The sequence below is a fragment of the Triturus cristatus genome, chromosome 9 (assembly GCF_964204655.1).
Source record: "Triturus cristatus chromosome 9, aTriCri1.1, whole genome shotgun sequence".
NCBI lineage: Eukaryota > Metazoa > Chordata > Amphibia > Caudata > Salamandridae > Triturus > Triturus cristatus.
In genome coordinates, this window is record NC_140592.1 from 885721094 (window position 1) to 885741360 (window position 20267).

Here is a 20267-nt window from a genome sequence, read left to right on the forward strand (position 1 = left end):
TGACGTCGTCGGAGTACTTAGACGCCGCCCTCGCGCGCTGACGTCAGTTCTTCTTTTTTCCGCGCCAGTAAGCGCAGATCCGGGAGAGCTACCCCTTTAGTCATTTTTTGACTAACTTGGTCTTTTTTTTTTTTTTTTTTGAAACAGTTTATTACAGAATCCAAAAGATATACAAAGATGGGCCTACAACCTTCAGGCCGGCCGCTAGCAAACAAAAAGAGCATATAATACAAACAGTAGAACACACGCTGCGGCAGAAGTGGGATCACAGGAGTTGAGAGAAGCGTTGGCAGCCACACCATCCGGACCCCACACAACGGTTTCATTTTTATATAAATAACGAAAAAAACAAGTCCACAAGGCAACCCACAATCGGAAACAATAGCATGTGCTCCCCTGGGGGGGACCCTACCGATACACAGGAATATCAAGGGGGGGGATAGGTCGGGACGGAGACAAAGTGGACTCAATGCCCAGAACCAGGAAGACAAGCAGGCTAAGGAGACGGGGCCGGTGACGGATCAGGCATCAGCGGCGGGGTACAGATTCCCCCACGGTAGGCGTTCCAGGGGCCCCACACTTTCACCCATTTCCCAGGCTTACCTCTCGCAACATACACCACCTTTTCCCGAAACATACACCAATCCATGTTGTCCTTCCACGCCGAGACAGTCGGTGACCTCTGGGAACCCCACAATTGCGCAATATCACGCTTGGCCACCATATATCCCAGAGTCACCCACCACGTCTGCGGCACTGAGTAGTCGGTTGGCTCCCACACATTCAGGAGACATCTCCTCGCCTCGGGCAGCAGCGGCACATGCGTGACTGCCTGCAAAACCTCATGCACACCACGCCAGAATCGCGCCACCTCCGGGCATTCCCACAAAATATGGAGAAAGGTCCCCAAAGAACCACACCCACGCTTACACAACCCGTCCACAGCATAGCCCATACGCATCAGACTCTTGACTAACTTTTTCGATCCTTTTTGATCTTGTCTCGACTCCGGTGCCGGTAGGATGCCTGGTTTTAAAGCCTGTGCTGACTGTAGCCGCTTGATGTCGGTTACGGACCATCACCGCCGGTGCCTTTACTGCTTGGGCCTCGACCACGACGCGGAGTCGTGTTCGGACTGCAAGGCCCTGACCTCGAAGGCTAGACGGGAGCGGTCCCGTAAGCTTCTCGAGATTCGCCACTCTGCTCCGCGCCCCTCTCGATCCCGGTCCAGGAGGAGGTCCAAGGATCGGTCGCGGAGCCGCAGCCGACGTCATCATCGGTCGTCGGGATCCAAGTCTTCGGGTAAGTCGAAGCACTCCAGGAAGTCCAAGAGGCGACACCGCTCTTCGGACTCCCCTCGCCGGTCGCGCGACTTGGCCGAGAGTCAGGGTGGTTCCACCCCCGCGCCGGCGCCGCGCAAGTCCCCATACCCACCGGTCCCTGGGACTGACGCGACGCCGGCGGAAGTCAGTGCCTTCCTCTCGGCCATGAGGAGCCTGGCTCCGCCGTCGACGCCCGCTGGCGCGCCTTCGGGCCCCGCGGACCCGACTGGGCGACCTTGCCTGCCGGTGGCTCTGGCCTCGACGCCGCAAGCGCCCGAGGGACCCGTTCCCGAGTCCCCGCCGACGCCGGTCGACCTCGTCACGCCTCCTTCGCCGGTGTCGACACCGGTACCACCTCCGATGCCGACTCCGCTCGGCGTCGAGCCCCGGTTCAGCCCCGGTCCGGGCACGGCGCCGATACGGCGTCGATGGACGCCGCGTTCGGCGCCGCTGGAGACACATTTTGTCTATCGCCCGGCTCCGATCCTTCCTCCTGCATACCAGGAATCGGATGATGGGGACAACTGGGAGGGATCCGAGGATCCTATGGCTGCTCAGGCTCAACTGTCACAGGACTGGGCAGATGAACTGGGGGAGGCCAGTGGTCTGGATACCTCTCCGGACACTGGATTCATCTCTCCTCCGACTGTGGCTTCGGAGGAGGGTGCTGCTTTCTCTGTGGTGCTGCGCAAGGCGGCCGCAGCCCTTGGGCTCGAGCTACCTGCCGTGGCTGTGAGGACTAACGTCCTCACTGAGGTGCTTCAGTCTGCAGCAAGCTCCACTGAGCCTCTGCTGCCATTCAATGAGGCCCTCACTGACGTTCTGCAGGGCACCTGGTCCAAGCCCTCCACAGTTCCTCCTGTGGATAGGAACGTCGCCAGGCGCCACCGCCCTGCTCCGGGCGACCCCAGTTTCCTGTCCCAACACCCTACCCCCGAGAGCCTGGTTATCCAGGCCTCTACCTCCCAATCCTCCTTCCCTACCGCTCCGCCGGACCGGGATTCCAAGAGGCTGGAACAGTTCGGCAAGAAGCTGTTCCCCTCCCTTAGCTTGGGTCTGCGGTCTTTGAACACCGCCTGCCTCTTGGACCTCTCTGTGGGATACGGTGGAGGACGTGCTGCCCCTGTGTCCGGAGGAGGTCCAGACACGACTTACCCAGGCTCTGGCCGATGGGAGGGATGCAGCACGACATGCTATCCGATGTGGGCTTGACACTACGGACTCGCTGGGTAGGGCGATTTCTACCTCAGTGGCGCTTAGACGTCACGCCTGGCTGCGGTCCACGTCCTTTTCGGGCGATGTCCAGAGCACCCTCATGGACATGCCCTTTGATGGCACTCGCCTTTTCGGCGAGAAAGCGGACAGTGCGCTGAATCGCTTTAAGGATTCCCGGGCTACGGCCAAGTCCTTGGGCCTCTCGGCCCCGCGGTCGCAAACTTCCGCCTTTCGTGGCCAAGGAAGGGGTGCCTCCTCACGTGCGCCTAGCCACCAGCCGCAGAACCAACCTGCGCGCGGACGTGGTTTCCGCCGAGGCGGTTCTGGAGGACGACGCGGTCAGCCCACCTCCACCCCGGCAGCATCCGCCTCGAAGCCTTCCTAGTCCGAGCTTTCAGGCCCATTCCACGCCAGTGGGCGGCAGAGTTCGCCATCACCTGCTCCACTGGCGGTCCATCACATCGGACAGGTGGGTGCTGCAAATCGTCCGAAGGGGCTACTCCCTCCCCTTCGAGACGACCCCTCCAGCCATGCCACCGCAGCACCACCGTATCTCGGGGGATCATTTGACTCTTCTCCACGAGGAATTTTCGGCCCTCTTGGCCAAGGGGGCCGTCGAGCGCGTTCCGAGCCCAGAAGTAGGTCGTGGTTGTTATTCCCACTACTTTCTGGTTCCCAAGAAGGGCAAAGGAGGCCTACGCCCTATCTTGGACCTCCGGAACGTCAATGCCTTCCTCCGGAAGGAAAGGTTCAAGATGTTAACTTTGGCTCAGGTTCTAGCTGCCCTAGACCCTGGAGACTGGATGGTAGCCTTGGACTTGCAGGACGCATATTTCCACATCCCCGTCCTGCCGGCCCACCGGCGTTACCTGCGGTTCACGGTGGGCCAAGAGCACTTTCAGTTTACCGTGCTCCCCTTCGGCCTCACCAGTGCCCCTCGGATGTTCACGAAAGTGATGGCGGTGGTCGCAGCTCATCTGCGCTGATCATGGGTTCCAGTCTCCCCTATCTCGACGACTGGTTGTTGAAGGCGGGCTCGCCCCAGACAGTCGTCTCCCACCTCCAGACTATGGCGGATCTCCTGCATTTGCTGGGATTTTCCATCAACGTGCCGAAGTCACACTTGAGTCCCTCTCAGAAGCTCCTCTCCATCGGAGCGGTTCTCGATTCGGCGCAGTTCCGGGTCTATCCGCCGGAACAGCGGGTCCGGGATATTCAGGCCCTGATTCCCATCTTTCGGCCTCTATCCTGGGTTTCGGTCAGGCTAGTGTTGCGGCTTTTGGGGCTGATGGCCTCCTGCATCCTACTAGTGCATCACGCCAGGCGGCGCATGCGGGCTCTGCAGTGGGACCTGAAGTTTCAGTGGGCCCAGCATCACGGCAACCTGTCCGACCATGTCTTGATCTCGGAGGGCACTGCACGGCAGTTGCAGTGGTGGCTCACGGACCGCGATTGGGTCAAGGGCAAGAGCCTCTCCCTTCCCCAACCGGAGCATCCTGGGATGGGGTGGCCATATGGGAGAGGCGGAGATCAGAGGCCTCTGGTCTCCGGCGGAGTCTCGTCTCCACATCAACCTGTTGGAGTTGAGAGCGATCCGACTTGCACTGAAAGCCTTCCTTCCCTCTGTCAGGGGAAGTGTCGCGCAGGTGTTCACGGACAACACCACCGCCATGTGGTATTGCAACAAACAGGGCGGGGTGGGGTCGTGGACCCTTTGTCAGGAGGCTCTGCGCCTCTGGACGTGGCTGGAACACCAGGGCGTCACCCTAGTGGTTCAACATCTGGCGGGCTCTCTGAACGCCAGAGCAGACGAACTCAGCCGCCGGTGCATGATGGATCATGAATGGCGTCTGAACTCCGAAGTGGCGCAAGGTCTCTTTCAGCAGTGGGGAGAGCCTTGGTTAGATCTATTCGCCACCGAAGAGAACGCGCAATGTCAGCAGTTCTGCGCGTTGGAATTTCCAAGGCGGCACTCGCTCGGCGACGCTTTTCGTCACGAGTGGAGTTGCGGTCTGTTGTACGCCTTTCCGCCTATACCACTTCTGCCCAGAGTGCTGAAGAAGATCAGGCACGACCGGGCCCAAGTCATCTTGGTGGCTCCGGATTGGGCACGAAGGTACTGGTATCCCGAGCTACTCAGTATGTTGACCGATCCTCCGATACGTCTGCCCCTTCGGGAGGATCTTCTGTCGCAGCAGCAGGGGACGGTCCTCCACCCGAACATGTCCAGCCTCCACCTCCATGCGTGGAGATTGAGCGGCGGCAGTTGATGCCATTTGACTTGCATCCTGAAGTCTGTGATATCATTCTGGCAGCCAGGTGTCCCTTCACAAAGACGGTATACGCCTGCCGGTGGAACAAATTTGTGGCATGGTGCACAGCAAAGGCTGTGGATCCCCTTTCCGCCCCTCTTTCTGAGGTTCTGCTCCTTCTTCTTTCTTTGGCCCGGCAGGGCTCTGCCCTGGGCACCTTGAAAGGTTATCTTGCTGCCATCTCTGCCTTCTTGCGGCTTCCTGATCAGCCTTCTCTTTTCAAGTCCCCTGTAGTTACACGCTTTCTAAAAGGCATTACTCACACGTTCCCTCCTGTCCCTTTTGTAATGCCTCAGTGGGACTTGAATCTTGTTCTCACATTTCTAATGTGCGCTCCCTTTGAGCCTCTTCATATTGTCCTCTTCGTCTGCTGACGCTTAAGACTGCTTTTCTGGTAGCCATCACCTCGGCTAGACGGGTGAGTGAGCTCCAGGCTTTATCTTCAAAGCCTCCTTTTCTCTCTGTTCATCCGGACAAGGTTGTCCTTCGGCCTCGTCCCTCCTTTCTTCCGAAAGTGGTGACCCCCTTTCATCTTGGGCAGTCTGTCACCTTGCCCACCTTCTTTCCGCCTCCGCATCCTTCCAAAGAGGAAGAGAGGCTCCACCGTCTGGACCCAAAACGTGCCCTCTCCTTTTATCTGGACCGCACAAAGCAGTTCCGGGTGGACGACCAACTTTTCGTTGGATACGTGGGTGCTAAGAAGGGGAAAGCTGTGCACAAACGGACCATCTCTTGGTGGGTCGTGTTGTGCATCAAAATTTGTTACTCCTTGGCAAAAAAGGACCCTCCTGTTGGGCTGCGCGCCCATTCTACTCGGGCCACGGCGGCTGCTACTGCTTTGGGACGAGGTGTCCCTTTGCAGGACATCTGTCAGGCGGCAACGTGGGCTTCGCTACACACGTTTGCCAGGCATTATTGCCTTGACAGCCAAGTCCGGAGGGATGGCTTCTTTGGCCGTTCTGTCCTCCAGGACTTTCTGGTGTGATCTTGGTTCGCAGACCCACCACCGGGGATGGTATTGCTTGGGTATCTATTCTAAGGTGAGGAATCTAACTAACGTGTTTCTTTCAGATGAACAAGTTACTTACCTTCGGTAACGATGTATCTGTAAGAAACATTAGTTAGTTAGATTCCTCACCGACCCACCCATCCTCCCCGTTCTGCGAACTGACATCTAGGGTTAAGGTTATCCTTTTCAGGCCCCTAGATTTTCTTTTTGGCACCAGTGTCGGTCTTTGCATGGCTCTGCGTTCCTGGCGCGGAAAGCTATGTACAAGAACTGACGTCAGCGCGCGAGGGCGGCGTCTAAATACTCCGACGTCATTCCGGCGCACAACGCCGACGACGGACGCGGAGCCGCAGACGACGCCTAGCGACGCGCAAGGGGTATTGCTGACGAAAAATCTTCCGGATCCAGTCTGACGCCTGGGGATATTCTAAGGTGAGGAATCTAACTAACTAATGTTTCTTACAGATACATCGTTACCGAAGGTAAGTAACTTGTTCTTCAAGCAGCCTCCCACCACTTTTTGTGCATTTGCTGTACAGGGTAGCCCAACAATAAACTCTAAAAAGAACATGTCACACTTCCAAATCCCAGCTCAAGACAGAGAACATTAAATATAACTCTCTACAAATCATTCCGATATCCCTAATAGTTCATTTTCACTGTTCACAACAGCAAGTTACCACATAAGAGCAACTCACTCAAAATATCCAGCCCAATATCAGACTCTCTTCTGAGAAGAATTTCTCAAAACTGGGTGGAAAGAAGCCTAACTCCAGTGGACACAGATAAGTACAAACAAAATGTCTTGATAATAGTGATGTTCTTTGAGATATTTTAAAAGTGAACAATCTAAACTGTACTTGTTTCAAAAATAGTCTCAGGCTATATATTTAGGAACTGTTAGGGAGAAAGTTGGTGCCCTTAAAATGTCCACGAGTCAAGGGGGGGAAAATGTGCATTTTGTGTCAGCTGAGCCTTCCAAACATACAATATACAGAAAGCAGTGCTTGAGAGATTAAAGCACCAAATGGTATAATGTAAAATTTTTCATTAGAGGACCCTTCATTCCCATTTTCATTAGTTGTTTCAATAAAAGCATGTACTTGCAATATGTAATTTTCTAATTTTCTTTGTTTTCTATTTTTAGGCAGATGAACTGTTTCTTTGGGTTCCTAGAAAAATGCTGATGACTGTCGAATCAGCAAAAAATTCTATTTTGGGTAAGATTTTGAAATTTTGTAGTAAGCTGTTTGAAGATGAAAGTGGTTGCTCAGTTGTTTGCCACTTGTAAGAGTTACTCACAGGCAATTTGACAAATGTAGCACTACTTTTCTGAGCCTTCCACTCATCTTAACACGAAAGCAGATTTTTCTACTTCACCTACACAGGCTGATCTTTTTACAATTGACAAAAGAATAGCGCACCGGTTCAATAAGTGTGAAGGATTATGCTTTTTTTTAATGCTAATTGATAATTACTACATTGGTCCTGAATCCAAAAGGGTATAAACTCAGCCATGTCTTACTAAATAAATACTACGGTTTATTGCGTGACTGAAAACATTACTGGACTGTTAAAATATATAAACACTGCTACTTTGAGGCATGCTTAGAATGCCACTCTATAGTAGCCAGATGAGAGATGTAGACAATGTTTGAAGAATCACCAGGCAGGCGAAATATTAAAATGTCATAAGAATATTGTCTTTGACCAAGCACTCCTAAAATGTTCCCCACTACTTGCCATGAAGCTCTTTCAACAGAGAACTCAGTATTGTAGTTGTTTTTCTAATGTTATCCTCTGACCCTATAACTGTTTTTGTTTCCAACTTGCCTCTTGAATCTGTGTGACTCTTTGAATAATCAATCAGCAAAAAACACATCTACGCTTTAGTAATAATATCAATTGCACAGTAATTTCCTCTTTGATCACTTCCATCCAGCGATTTTCCTCCTAGATAGCAGTCTTCTTATTTCTTTACATGTGTTACTTCAGTGACTCTCTTGTGAGGAGTCTTTTGTTGGTAAGTTCATTTAAAAGAATTGAATTAATTTTTGTCATCTGGCAAAGCCATGTTAAAATGCCAAAAATAATAAAGCTGCAACATTTTAGTGAATACTGTTTCTGCAAACATTTAGATTACACGAAAGAGTATTTCCTTATGAATATCAAAAATTAATGCACGAATGTTAGAACAGAGCAATTTATCTTTATAAATTCGTATGACATAATATTAACTCCTTACTTTACAGTATCATTTCTTGTCTGTATGTGTAATTGATTTCCAAGCACCATGTAGGCCTGCTAGATCCATATCTTATGAGAGATCTGTCAGGTAGCTTGCTTACTCTGGCAAGACTTCATTAGATGTATCATTTTACAAAGACGTAGGACAAGACTTTTAAAAAAATCTTTTTTTTTTTTTTTTTTTAAATCAGAAATGTGTTCCTGGAGAGATACTGTGTGTTTTTAGCAAATGTTACATTTTCTAGGATTTCACAAAGAATTCCAGATGTACTCCTGGGAATCTCCAACTTTTGCAGATTCCCAGGACGCTTCACAGGTAAAAATATGGACACTTTGATATAGCAAAGGTGAAGGTTTATTGATGTAGAAATGTGACGTAAAATGCTAATGCACTAGGAGACCCTTTTTTCCTCCATGGGCAAAATATTTTTCCTCATGAAATAAACATCTGCTTTTAGCAAACATTAATTTTATAGATGCTACTTCCCATTTACCACCTGGAAAATGCATGTGCTCCTGCCTGTGAAGAGAGTAAATTACCAAGCATTTTCAGGGCTGGAAACTAGCACCCAGCACACTGTGAACGAATATCCACAAACCTGCAGAATGGGGTTGATCATCCACTTTTTCAGGTGGATCCTCTAAAATCCACCCTAATACTACACTAATCTACCTCCGTGCTAGATTTGCTTACATTACAGATAAACAACAATAAATGGATGACCATGTGAGCATATCAAGTTTGAAGCACACAAGCTTACTATTCATTGGGCTTTGACTCAAATAGGTGATTTTTCCATCTTAGATATCTACCAAAGGGTTCAAACATATAGGTAACATTGGATGGGGCTCAAGATCAGCCCCATCTTGAACGAAATGCAAAAGGTAATTGTCCTCAACAAGGATCTGCCTCGTGCCAATATGCAGTTCAGATAAATTCAGAAAGAGACAGCAAGATGATGTACTGCTACAGCACCAAAAATATCAGTAATAGAAATGTATGTCTAGCAGGTCTCATGCTTTAAGCCATTGCAAGCCATGCTTTTCGTGCAACATACTTTGTCAATGCACCACTGCATTAACTGTAAAACCAAATTAAGACGGAGTATGACGTTAGTCCGTAATGCTGATTTGTATGAATTTGGTGAAAATTGGCATAAATGCTTCCTTTGGAGTTCTTGGGAAAGCTCCACAACATCACAAAATGTCCATGCAGGTGATGAAAGTGGGGAATGACTTGGGGCCCGATTACGAGTTTGGTGGTGTGGGAGCCGGCTGCAACACCACCGTTCTGCTCCCACACTACCAAGCTGGGCTGCCGCCCGCCTTCCAGGTTACTAGTATGGCGGGCGGGCGGGTGGAGTGGCGGTCCCGCGGTGGAGCCGTTTAAAGGCTCATAGGTGATCCTTAATCTGCACCACCGGGGGACCGTCAGTGTATGTTCCTGCACGGCATGGACTGGGGTGCAATCACACAGGGGGGCACAACATCCCCCCCCCCCCCGGCATGCACACCGTGCACATGCCCAAGCGGGGGCCCTGCAGGGCTCAGATTATTTCCTCACCGCTAGCAGTTTCATGGAGTAAAAACCTCCATAAAACCACTGGCGGTGAGGAAAGTCTTAATATGCTTGGCGGTGCGGGCACCACCAAGCATATTGCAGCCCTCAGACTTCTGCGCCACCACCAGGGAACTCTGATCGCTGGCAGTTGTGGCAGTGCCATGGCGGTCTGACCGATCAAGTTGTGATATGGTGGTCAGACTGCCAGTACAGCGGTGGCTGGACCGCCACCGCTACCAACATGAATTTGGCTGTCCTCAGACCGCCAAACTCATAATTAGCCCCTTAGTCATCAACAGTGTGATTAGAACAGAGGACCAGCCAGTTCCTTCCATGTTAAAGAAGGTCATCAAAACAGACCTAGGAAATGTCATGAGTTCTCGCAAGACACATAGTGATACTACTCGTAGATGCAAATATAAGGTTGCACCACAAGATACCTTTTATAGTTGGGCCATGTGGATGCAAATTCATCGGTGTTCTACACAGGACATAAATAGTCAGCAACTCCAGGCAAGCCAGGTAGGGTACTACCAGATAGAGAACAAACAGCTGGAGACCACTGTAAGGAAGGTGGCCATGAAAGGGAATGGACATGAATTAGTTCATCTCTAGCTTTCAGACACAATTAAGTAGATACCAGTCCAGTCCAAAAAGCTTTATTCGACACTTTGTCATAAAAGCATTTTACATATGTATACATGATTATTCCGGAATACAGCTAAAATCTAATAAAATATGTGACAGAGATAAATATCCTACAATAGTTATTACCACTGGAGCAGGTTACAATTAAAAAGAGTTAAGAAATTGCCTTAAAAAAACAGATAAAGAATTGCAATAAAAAAATTGTACAGTATCATCATTTCTTTTGTTCACTTCCAGTTAATTTTGACAATAGAGTAAATCTGCTGCCTGGGCAATATATTTTTCATATTATCAATCAATCTACGGCTATCTAGCTTAAACAGTCAAATTTGCTTGTGTTATTGTAAGTTTTAGCCTTATTACCCACGCCCACCCCAGAAATTTGGTAGCTCCTATAGAGATATACAATAAGGTGCTAGTACATATTATCCTTTCTGCCTCCGCACTCTTCCTCGTACCCAACATTTTACATATAGGTTTCAACCAAATCCGGCGCGGGGCAGCATAAGCTGGGCACACAAATAGCATATGGACAATTGTTTCACTACATGATAAACAGACTGGGCACTTGTCGTCACCTGAGCTCGACCACCTAGATGTACAAGATTTAAGAGGCAGCGAGCCCACTCTCAACTGGAAATACAGTGTTCGAGGCATATGAGCTGCAGATTGTACACTTAGCATAGGTCGCCATCTGGTGTTGGGCCCGGATGTTTGCAGTTTGTTTTTCTTCTTGGACAGTCTTTGGAAGTCACGAGTTTGGTGACTCCTCCTTCGGTCCGTACTGCGCATGGGCTTCGGCTCCATCCTCAGATTGTTTTTTTCCGCCATCGGGCTCGGATGTGATACTTCGTGCTCCGGCTTCGAACTTCTACGGTTCCAGCCTCAACGGAAAATCCTCGTATCTTCGAGTTTCTTCATCATCATCTTCATCTCTCGAAGCGGCACTTTTCTCCATCCCGTACATCGGCACCGGCCTTCGGGCCCTCCTCGACTCCGGTCCCGGCCGATGGAAAGGACTCCGTTCAAAAAGTGCCCAAAATGTGGGTCTAAATTTCCCCACACCGACCTCCATCAGGTGTGTAATCTTTGCCTCTCTCCAGAACACGAGGCCAGAGACTGCCCCGCCTGTAAGTCTTTTCGATCGAAGAAAACCATCCGGGATTGAAAAGCTCGACGCACCATGGCGCACTCATCGTCTGCAGCTCCACCGGACATCTTCGGAGACGGCGCCGAAGCTTCGGGGCAAACACACACCGAGCAGGAAGAAGACGTCGTCAGCGCTTCCGAAGCCGACGACTCCGACGTGGAGGACATCACACCGGCGCAGCGGGCCGTGAGTACTGTGCCCCCTCCCACCCCCGCGCCCAAAACCAAAGAGACTCAGGTTACTCCCTCGCCTGCCGGCCTGGGCAAAACCAAGACCAAAGCTTCGATCACCCCACCTTCGGGCTCGGTGTCGAAGCATCCAAAGTCTCACGGCAGCTCGGGATCGAGCCAGCCGACGCCCGGTGCCGAAAAACAGCATCCGGCACCGAAGAAAGCAATATCCAGCTCGACTCCGAAGCCACCGGTGCCGAAGCCTGGACTCTCGGTGCCGACCAAACACAAACATAAATCTGTCGGCACCGACGCTCCGACGCCGAAAACTCCTTCGACGCCGAAAAAACAGGAGGCCCCAAAAAAGCATGGCGCACACAAACCATCGAAGCCCTCGGCTCCGAAATCACCGGTGCCGACGGACGATTCGACGCCACTGGCTCTGTTTACACCAGACCCTCTACAAAAGACTCTGTCCAAAGATCCAAAGACTGGACTATTGACTTTAATTATCAAGAAAAGACGCCTTGATACTCCGGCTCCTCCTCCACCACCCAAAAGGAAGGACTCTGCTACTTCACCCCTCAGAGTGCCCTTCCCACTACCGCCTCCCCTACCTCCTCCACCACCTCCACCCCCTCCCCCTCCCAGGTCTCCGCCACCTCCACCTCACTACGATCCGGCCCCATCCCCAGATCCGGATGACGGGGACCCGGACAATTACCCGGCGGACGCCCCAGTGGATCCCACTCCACCAGGGACCCCAGACCCATGGGAGGATTACAATAACCCTGATATACCAGATATACCTCAGGACGACCTATACCCATCCAGGCCGTCTCCTCCAGAGGACGCCTTAGGGTTTCATCATTTAGTGCAGAGAGCAGCACACTATCATGGGGTGGACATGCACAGTGAACCAGTGGAAGAAGACTTCCTACTGTATACATTTGACATACAAGACAAATCTACTTCTATCTTACCCATGCTTAAGGGCGTCACCAGGCACGCTACAGAGGTGTTCAAAGACCCTGTCAGGGCCAGAGTACTGAACCCTAGAATAGAGAAGAAGTACAAAGCGGCACCCACAGACCCTGCATACATTAAGGGCCCTGCTCCCCTAGATTCCCTAGTTGTCTCCACAGCTAGAAAGCGGGCTAACTCCCAATCCTCAGGAGAAGCCCCACCGCCAGACAAGGAATCTAAACTTCTGGACGCGTCTGGTAAACGCACCGCCTCCCAAGCTGCAAACATGTGGCGCATTGCAAACACACAAGCACTGCTTGCGCGATATGACAGAGCACACTATGACGAACTAGAGGCTCTTATGCAGCACCTTCCAGAAAAACACAAGCGCAAGGCTCATGACCTGATACAGGAGGGTAAACTAATTACAAACACCTCCATTAAGTGTGCCCTCGATGCAGCCGACACTGCTTCTAGAGCCATAAATACAAGTGTCCTGCTTCGTCGCCATGCCTGGCTCAGGATCTCAGGGTTCAAGCCTGAAGTCCAGGCGTCCATACTCAATCACCCCTTTGACCAGCAAACTCTCTTTGGGCCAAAGGTAGACGAAGCGTTGGAAAAGATGAAAAAGGACACAGACACAGCAAAGTCTATGGGAGCACTCCAAACACAAGCCTCTAAACGTTCCTTTCGACGCTCGTCCTTTCGTGGCACAGGCAGAGGCTCCTCCACCGATAACGCCTCTACCTCCTACAAGTCCCCTCCTCAAAATACCTTTTCAAAGGGCAATCAAAGGGGCGGTTACAGAGGCAACAACAATAAGGGCAGGGGCAAAACCAACAACACCCGTTCTGCCACCCCACCCTCACAATGACTCCCCTCCGCTCCCCCCAGACCATCCCACTCCGGTCGGGGGCAGACTACAAGACTTTATCCACACATGGGAGTCCATAACATCGGACAAATGGGTGACCCAAATGATTCGGTCAGGGTACTGTCTCGAACTAACATCTACCCCACCCAATATCCCACCAAGGCACCGTCCAATGTCTCAAGAACATTCCACACTGCTCAAACAAGAGGTACTCTCACTCCTCCAAAAACACGCTATAGAGCAGGTCCCCGTCAATCAACAAAATCTAGGGGTCTACTCCCTATATTTCTTAATACCAAAGAAAGACGGGACCCTCAGACCCATTCTCGACCTCCGGCCTCTAAATGCCTACATACATTCAGACCATTTTCACATGGTCACCCTACAACAAGTCCTCCCACTCCTCTGCCAGGGAGACTTTCTCACAACCTTGGATCTGAAAGACGCATACTTTCACATTCCAATACACCCCTCTCACAGGAAATACCTCAGGTTCGTGGTGGACGGGCAACATTACCAATTCACGGTTCTCCCCTTCGGGGTCACCACCGCACCACGGGTGTTTACCAAATGCCTAGCAGTAGTAGCAGCACACCTCAGACGTCAACACATTCACGTCTTCCCTTACCTAGACGACTGGCTGATAAAAGCCGCGTCCTACGACCAATGTGTGCAACATACAAACAGCACCATCCAACTGCTCCACCAGCTAGGCTTCACGGTGAACTACCAAAAGTCCCACCTCATACCATCTCACACAAAGCAATATCTCGGGGCCACTATAGACACCTCCAAGGGTATTGCCTATCCAAACTCAGCCAGAATCACAAGCATTCAAGCCTTACGCAAAACATTCCTTCCTCAACACTCTCTTCCAGCAAGAGTGTTTATGAAGCTCATAGGAATGATGGCGTCTTGCATCTTCATAGTGCCCCATGCAAGACTCCACATGCGTCCACTTCAAGAGTGCCTAGCACAACAGTGGAACCAGGCCCAGGGTCAGCTGACTGATCTGGTGTTGGTGGACGGCCGCACACATCACTCTCTGCAGTGGTGGAACACCACAAACCTTTCCAAAGGGCGGCCGTTCCTGGACCCGGTTCCTCAGGTGATTCTAACAGCGGACGCATCGCTCTCCGGCTGGGGAGCGCACCTCCTACACCTCACCATGCAAGGTCTATGGACGCCACAGCAAAAATCGCTCCACATCAACCATCTGGAGCTCTTGGCGATCTTTCTAGCCCTAAAATCTTTCCAAAAACAGATTTCGGGCAAAGCAGTCCTCATTCGCACAGACAATATGACTGCGATGTATTATATACAAAAACAGGGGGGGACACACTCTCCCCAGCTCTCCCGCTTAGCCCAGAGCATATGGAGATGGGCAATTCCCCAAAACATCTTTCTCCTGGCACAGCACGTTCCAGGCGTACAAAACACCATGGCAGATCTGCTCAGCAGACAAACACAACAACTACACGAATGGGAACTGCATCCACAAGTTCTTCACCCATTCTTCCAACAGTGGGGGCATCCTCAGATAGACCTCTTCGCCACCCACGAAAACAAAAAATGCCCAAGCTTCGCCGCCAGATACCCACACCCATTGTCCAAGGGCAATGCGATATGGATGAACTGGTCAGGCAGATTTGCATACGCCTTTCCACCTCTCCCACTAATTCCATTAGTGGTCAGGAAGCTACAACAGCACTCCCTCACACTCATTCTGGTAGCTCCGACGTGGGCCAGGCAGCCGTGGTACACCACGCTACTACAACTGTTAGTGGTACCACATCAAAAACTGCATCTATCCCCATGCCTCCTAACCCAGAACCATGGAGAAATCAGGCACCCGGACCCAGCTCAGCTCAACCTGGCGATCTGGCTCCTGAAATCCTAGAATTCGGATACCTTAACCTTCCCCCTGATTGCATGAACATCATCATGGAAGCCAGACGTCCTACCACTAGAGCATGCTATGCCGCAAAGTGGAAAAGATTTGTAATTTACTGCCGTAACAATACAATCAACCCTCTAGATGCATCCATACAGCACATCATATGCTATCTGCTCCATCTTCACAGGTGTAACCTGGCATATTCATCCATACGCCTACACCTAGCAGCGATCGCTGCTTATCTACAAAACAGACAGCATTTATCACTCTTCAGAGTGCCCGCTATTAAAGCCTTCATGGAAGGCCTTAAACGAGTAATTCCTCCCAGGGCACCACCTTCCCCTGTATGGAATCTAAATTTAGTTCTTACACGACTAATGGGTCCGCCCTTCGAACCAATGCACAAATGTGAGCTACAGTTTCTCACCTGGAAAACAGCTTTCCTTGTAGCTATCACTTCCCTTAGAAGGGTTGGTGAAATACAAGCGTTCACCATACAGGAACCCTACATACAAATGCATCACAGCAAGGTCATACTTCGCACAAATCCGAAGTTTCTGCCCAAAGTCATTTCCCCCTTCCACCTCAATCAATCAGTGGAATTACCGGTCTTCTTTTCGCAACCCCAATCTGTTGCAGAAAGGGCCCTACCCACACTTGATGTGAAAAGGGCGTTGCTATACTACATACAAAGAACGCAACCCTTCAGGAAGACTAAACAATTGTTCGTTTCCTTCTCTCCACCACATAAAGGCAACCCCATTTCTAAATCAGGGATAGCTAGGTGGATTGTAAAATGCATACAAATTTGCTATCAAAAGGCAAAGAGAACATTATCTGTTCCTCCGAAAGCCCACTCTACAAGAAAGTTAGGGGCTTCTATGGCTTTTCTAGGGAATATACCCTTAGATGACATCTGCAAAGCAGCCACATGGTCTACACCGCACACCTTCACAAAACACTATTGTGTAGATGTGCATTCCAAGCAGCAAGCTAGGGTGGGCCAGGCTGTACTAAAGACACTTTTTCAAACAGCTGCAACGGATACCGGTGGTCGCCGCTAAGGTTGGGTACTGCTATATAATCTATGCTAAGTGTACAATCTGCAGCTCATATGCCTCGAACGGAATATGCTACTTACCAGTATGCATCTGTTCTTGGCATGTAGAGCTGCAGAGTTGTACACGCCCACCCGCCTCCCCGGCTACCTGTATCCGTTCCAGTACATCTTATTTAGATACAACACATGGGTTTCTCACTGTTATTACTACGCTCCATCATTTCCCTGTTGGCGAAAAACAATCTGAGGATGGAGCCGAAGCCCATGCGCAGTACGGACCGAAGAAGGAGTCACCAAACTCGTGACTTCCAAAGACTGTCCAAGAAGAAAAACAAACTGCAAACATCCGGGCCCAACACCAGATGGCGATCTATGCTAAGTGTACAACTCTGCAGCTCTACATGCCAAGAACAGATGCATACTGGTAAGTAGCATATTCCTTACTATCCAACGGTTTGGTTATGGTGTCCCAGTAGGGTTCAAAGACAGGGCTGTCTTTAGAATTCAAAAACAAACCTGTCAATGAAGATGATTCACTATATCTTTGGGTGTTATGCACCGCTACTTCTCAGTACCTTCCTTTTAATGCTTTTTTGAGGGAAAACATGCTGAGAGTGGATCCAACCAGAGGGAATTCATCCCCATGCTTGTGAGGACATCCCTAACTCCCCGCAACCAACTTATCTTGTGGAAAGTATCAGAATTAATAACATCTATGAAACCCAATGCATACAACTTCAATTCCGGCGTAGTCCACAATCTATGCCAGTTTAAAACGGTGTAGTTTTGCAATATCTGATATGGACTTTCTGCCAAGCTCGTAGAGCAGAGGGCACTGTGGTGTACTTTGGGGAGATTGGTGATACTACACATGAATCTATTTTCAGAGACTCTAAGTTTGGGCATATTCTCAAACCCCCAAACTTCTGCGCCATAAAGGGCCGCACTGACCACTTTAATGTCGTAAATCTAGAGCACAGGTCGCATAGGTTTAGTGAGTGACTTTTTGTGCTTCGCATTTAGAGCACCTGCCAGTTGCCTATGTTTAAGTGTGGCAAGATCAATTTGCTGATTCCACTTCATATCACTCTGAATGTTTACCCTCAAATAAGTGAACATTCTATCTTGGTCCAGTGGTTGATTATTCATTAAAATGTTTCCTTTAAAAACATCATATGAATTAAAAGTCATGAACTTTGTCTTAGATGCATTGATTTCTAGACCACGAGCTGTACAAAATTCTTCAAAGATAAGCAAAGCTTGCTAGAGTTCGCTCGGGGTTTTTGAAATTATCAAGGTTTCGTCGGCGAACATTAAAATGGGTATTTTGGTCCCTGCAAGTTTTGGGGCATCAGTATTCACGGATGATAAGTGATCCACTATGCCGTTGGTAAACAACGAAAATAGTGTGGGTGCCATAGCGCACCCTTGGCGCACCCCTCGCTCTACTGGGAATGGGACCCCCATCGGATTCTAGCTGAGTTATCCTCGTGCAGCCTAATTACCATTGATAAGAGTTCACTTGGCAACCCTAGGTCTTTCAAGGTTACCCACAATTTGGTGCGTGGTACTAAGTCAAAGGCCGACTTCAAATCCACAAATGTGGCATAAAGACTGCCTTTGCTCAGAAACACTACTTTCCAGTATATAAGGATAAAGCGAAACACCTGATCAATGGTGCTAGTGAATGTCCGGAATCCGGCTTGCAGAGGGGACAGTATATTATTGTCTATCCAATTCTGTATCTTACTTAGCACTAACCTACCTTAAGTAGATACAGTTGTTTCCAGCGCAAGGAGATTCTGGATTTGACACATGTGCCGGATTCCTTTTGCAAGAAAGCAGAGGACATCTTCCAGAAAGGCAGTGCCAGTAGATGCACCAGACCCGCCTTAGTGCTGCAGCCACAGCTAACAAGTAGATGTCTACCAGCCTCACACTCCCCCTCCCTCATGTCTGTGTGACTCTGCCGCGATGAGTTTCCCCATTTGCCAAATCTAAACGATAGCTGACATTTGTTTGACCCAAAAGGTAGTGGGGATGCTTGGAAACACTAAAAGAAATAACACAGATATGATCAAAGCTGTGGATGCCCTAATACAGCATGAACCCTTTTCATATTACACCTCAGCAGCACAGGTTACTTTTCTAGAGTCATCAGCCTATCCACAGTAGCCCATCAGTAATGCTTGCCTGGTGTGGGCTACCAGATGGTGCAACATGGTACTGACTTACTGGTGAGGGCTATTTCGTAGCAACATCCATTACCATGGCATAGAAGGATAATGTGCCGCTTCTTTACTATTTACTCACTGGTTGGTAACTGTTCCTAGACGGAAGACTGTAACCTACTTGGTTACATGGAAAAGAAAATAGAAAGTGGTCTCTATATGTGCTTCCAGTCTGATGAAGATGGGGGAATTTCTCCTTCAGAAATTAGTGCCCTCACACCCTCTTGCGAGTGTCATGCTTCATCATCGATCGTTGCTCCTCGTGGGGGTGGCGCTGCTGTCCTCCACGGACCCTGCGAGAGGGCTCTTTGTAGGAGATCTTTTAGGAGACGCCACAGTTGGACATGTGGGTATGTGGGCCTAAAAGGGAATGGTGCAAGTGTATTAAAATTATCCCACCGATACCCTGAAGTCAATTTTTATTCGTAGGTCCGAGAGGTAAATGTAAAAGAATTATCCAGGGGAGATGAGGCATCTCTATTAGCAAATGTGGTAGAGGTCGAGGTATTACTCTTCTGCTCTCAATACCCGTGTATATTTGTGAATGTGAAACCTGGTCGACATGTTTCTCGCACGAAAAAAGGTCCCTAATGGATCCTGGTGCGCTTCGTCAGGACCGTGCAGTGAGAAATGGTGAATAAAAGTAAATATAGAAATAGGAGCAGGGTGAATAAAAGTAAATATAAAAATAGGAGCAGGGAAACAAACACCCTATATTCCTATTATACCTCTATTAAGGCTCTGAGTGAGTTGTAGTACTCATGGGAAAATCTCAATCGTGTTCCTATTATTACCCCTTCACAAGAATGGAGTGAATCCCCACGGTCTCGAGGGGGGGGGTCTGAGATTGCCCCTCCGATCTGGCCTTAAACATGCCCAGCCGCTGGGTGAATGCTGCTTCTTTACTAACCTGATGTGACATGCCCTATACCTCTCCATAGTACATCACTCTGGTCAGGAATGGCACCAAGGAACAAGCAAACATGGTTGGAACACCTTTATCAACTGAGGATGTAGTTACTCTCATTAAGAAGTGCACAATAAAGGAGGTAGTCGACACAAAATCATCTGATCTTAAATTTGTATACTTCTTCATAACGAAGAAAGCTGGATCTGCCGGCCAATCATCGACTTAAAATGCCAAACCAATAAATCAGGAGGCTACATTTCAAAATGACAACCTTACAGGATGTCACATCATTAAGTGTACTTCCACATCACAGTGCTTACAACTGAGAAGAAAAGGTTACTTACCTTCAGTAATGATGTTATTGGTTGACCCTCACCCACTCTGTTAATGCCGTGCTTCATCATCAGGTCTTACCCTGGTGCCTATAAACCAGCCGTGGTCTGTGCAGATAAGAGCAGTGGGGCCGAGTGGGGGTGACGGGGGGCGGGGTGCGGAATTTTAAAAGACGATGAGGGAAAATTATTTATTTAATTTTCCCTCGTGGTAGTCTGTCGAATCCCTCCCCCCAACCCGGCCCCACCGCTCTTACCTGCACGGGATGCTGCTGCTTCAAACCAGGATGAGCTCAATTATATTCCAGAGAGCACTTCTGATATGTATCCGACAGGGTATTAGGAAGAAAACTTCCTCAGGGA

At 49.6% G+C, this 20267-nt stretch overlaps 1 protein-coding gene across 2 annotated transcripts in view; it reads left to right on the top strand.

Moving 5' to 3' along the window:
• SETD3 (SET domain containing 3, actin N3(tau)-histidine methyltransferase) overlaps window positions 1-20267 on the top strand; it is a 452863-nt gene that overhangs the window by 125973 nt on the left and 306623 nt on the right. For both annotated transcript variants that reach the window (XM_085626427.1, XM_085626428.1), the window contains exon 5: window positions 7006-7078. In XM_085626427.1, the coding sequence (XP_085482553.1) occupies window positions 7006-7078 (73 nt within the window). The remainder of the gene's footprint in view (window positions 1-7005; window positions 7079-20267) is intronic.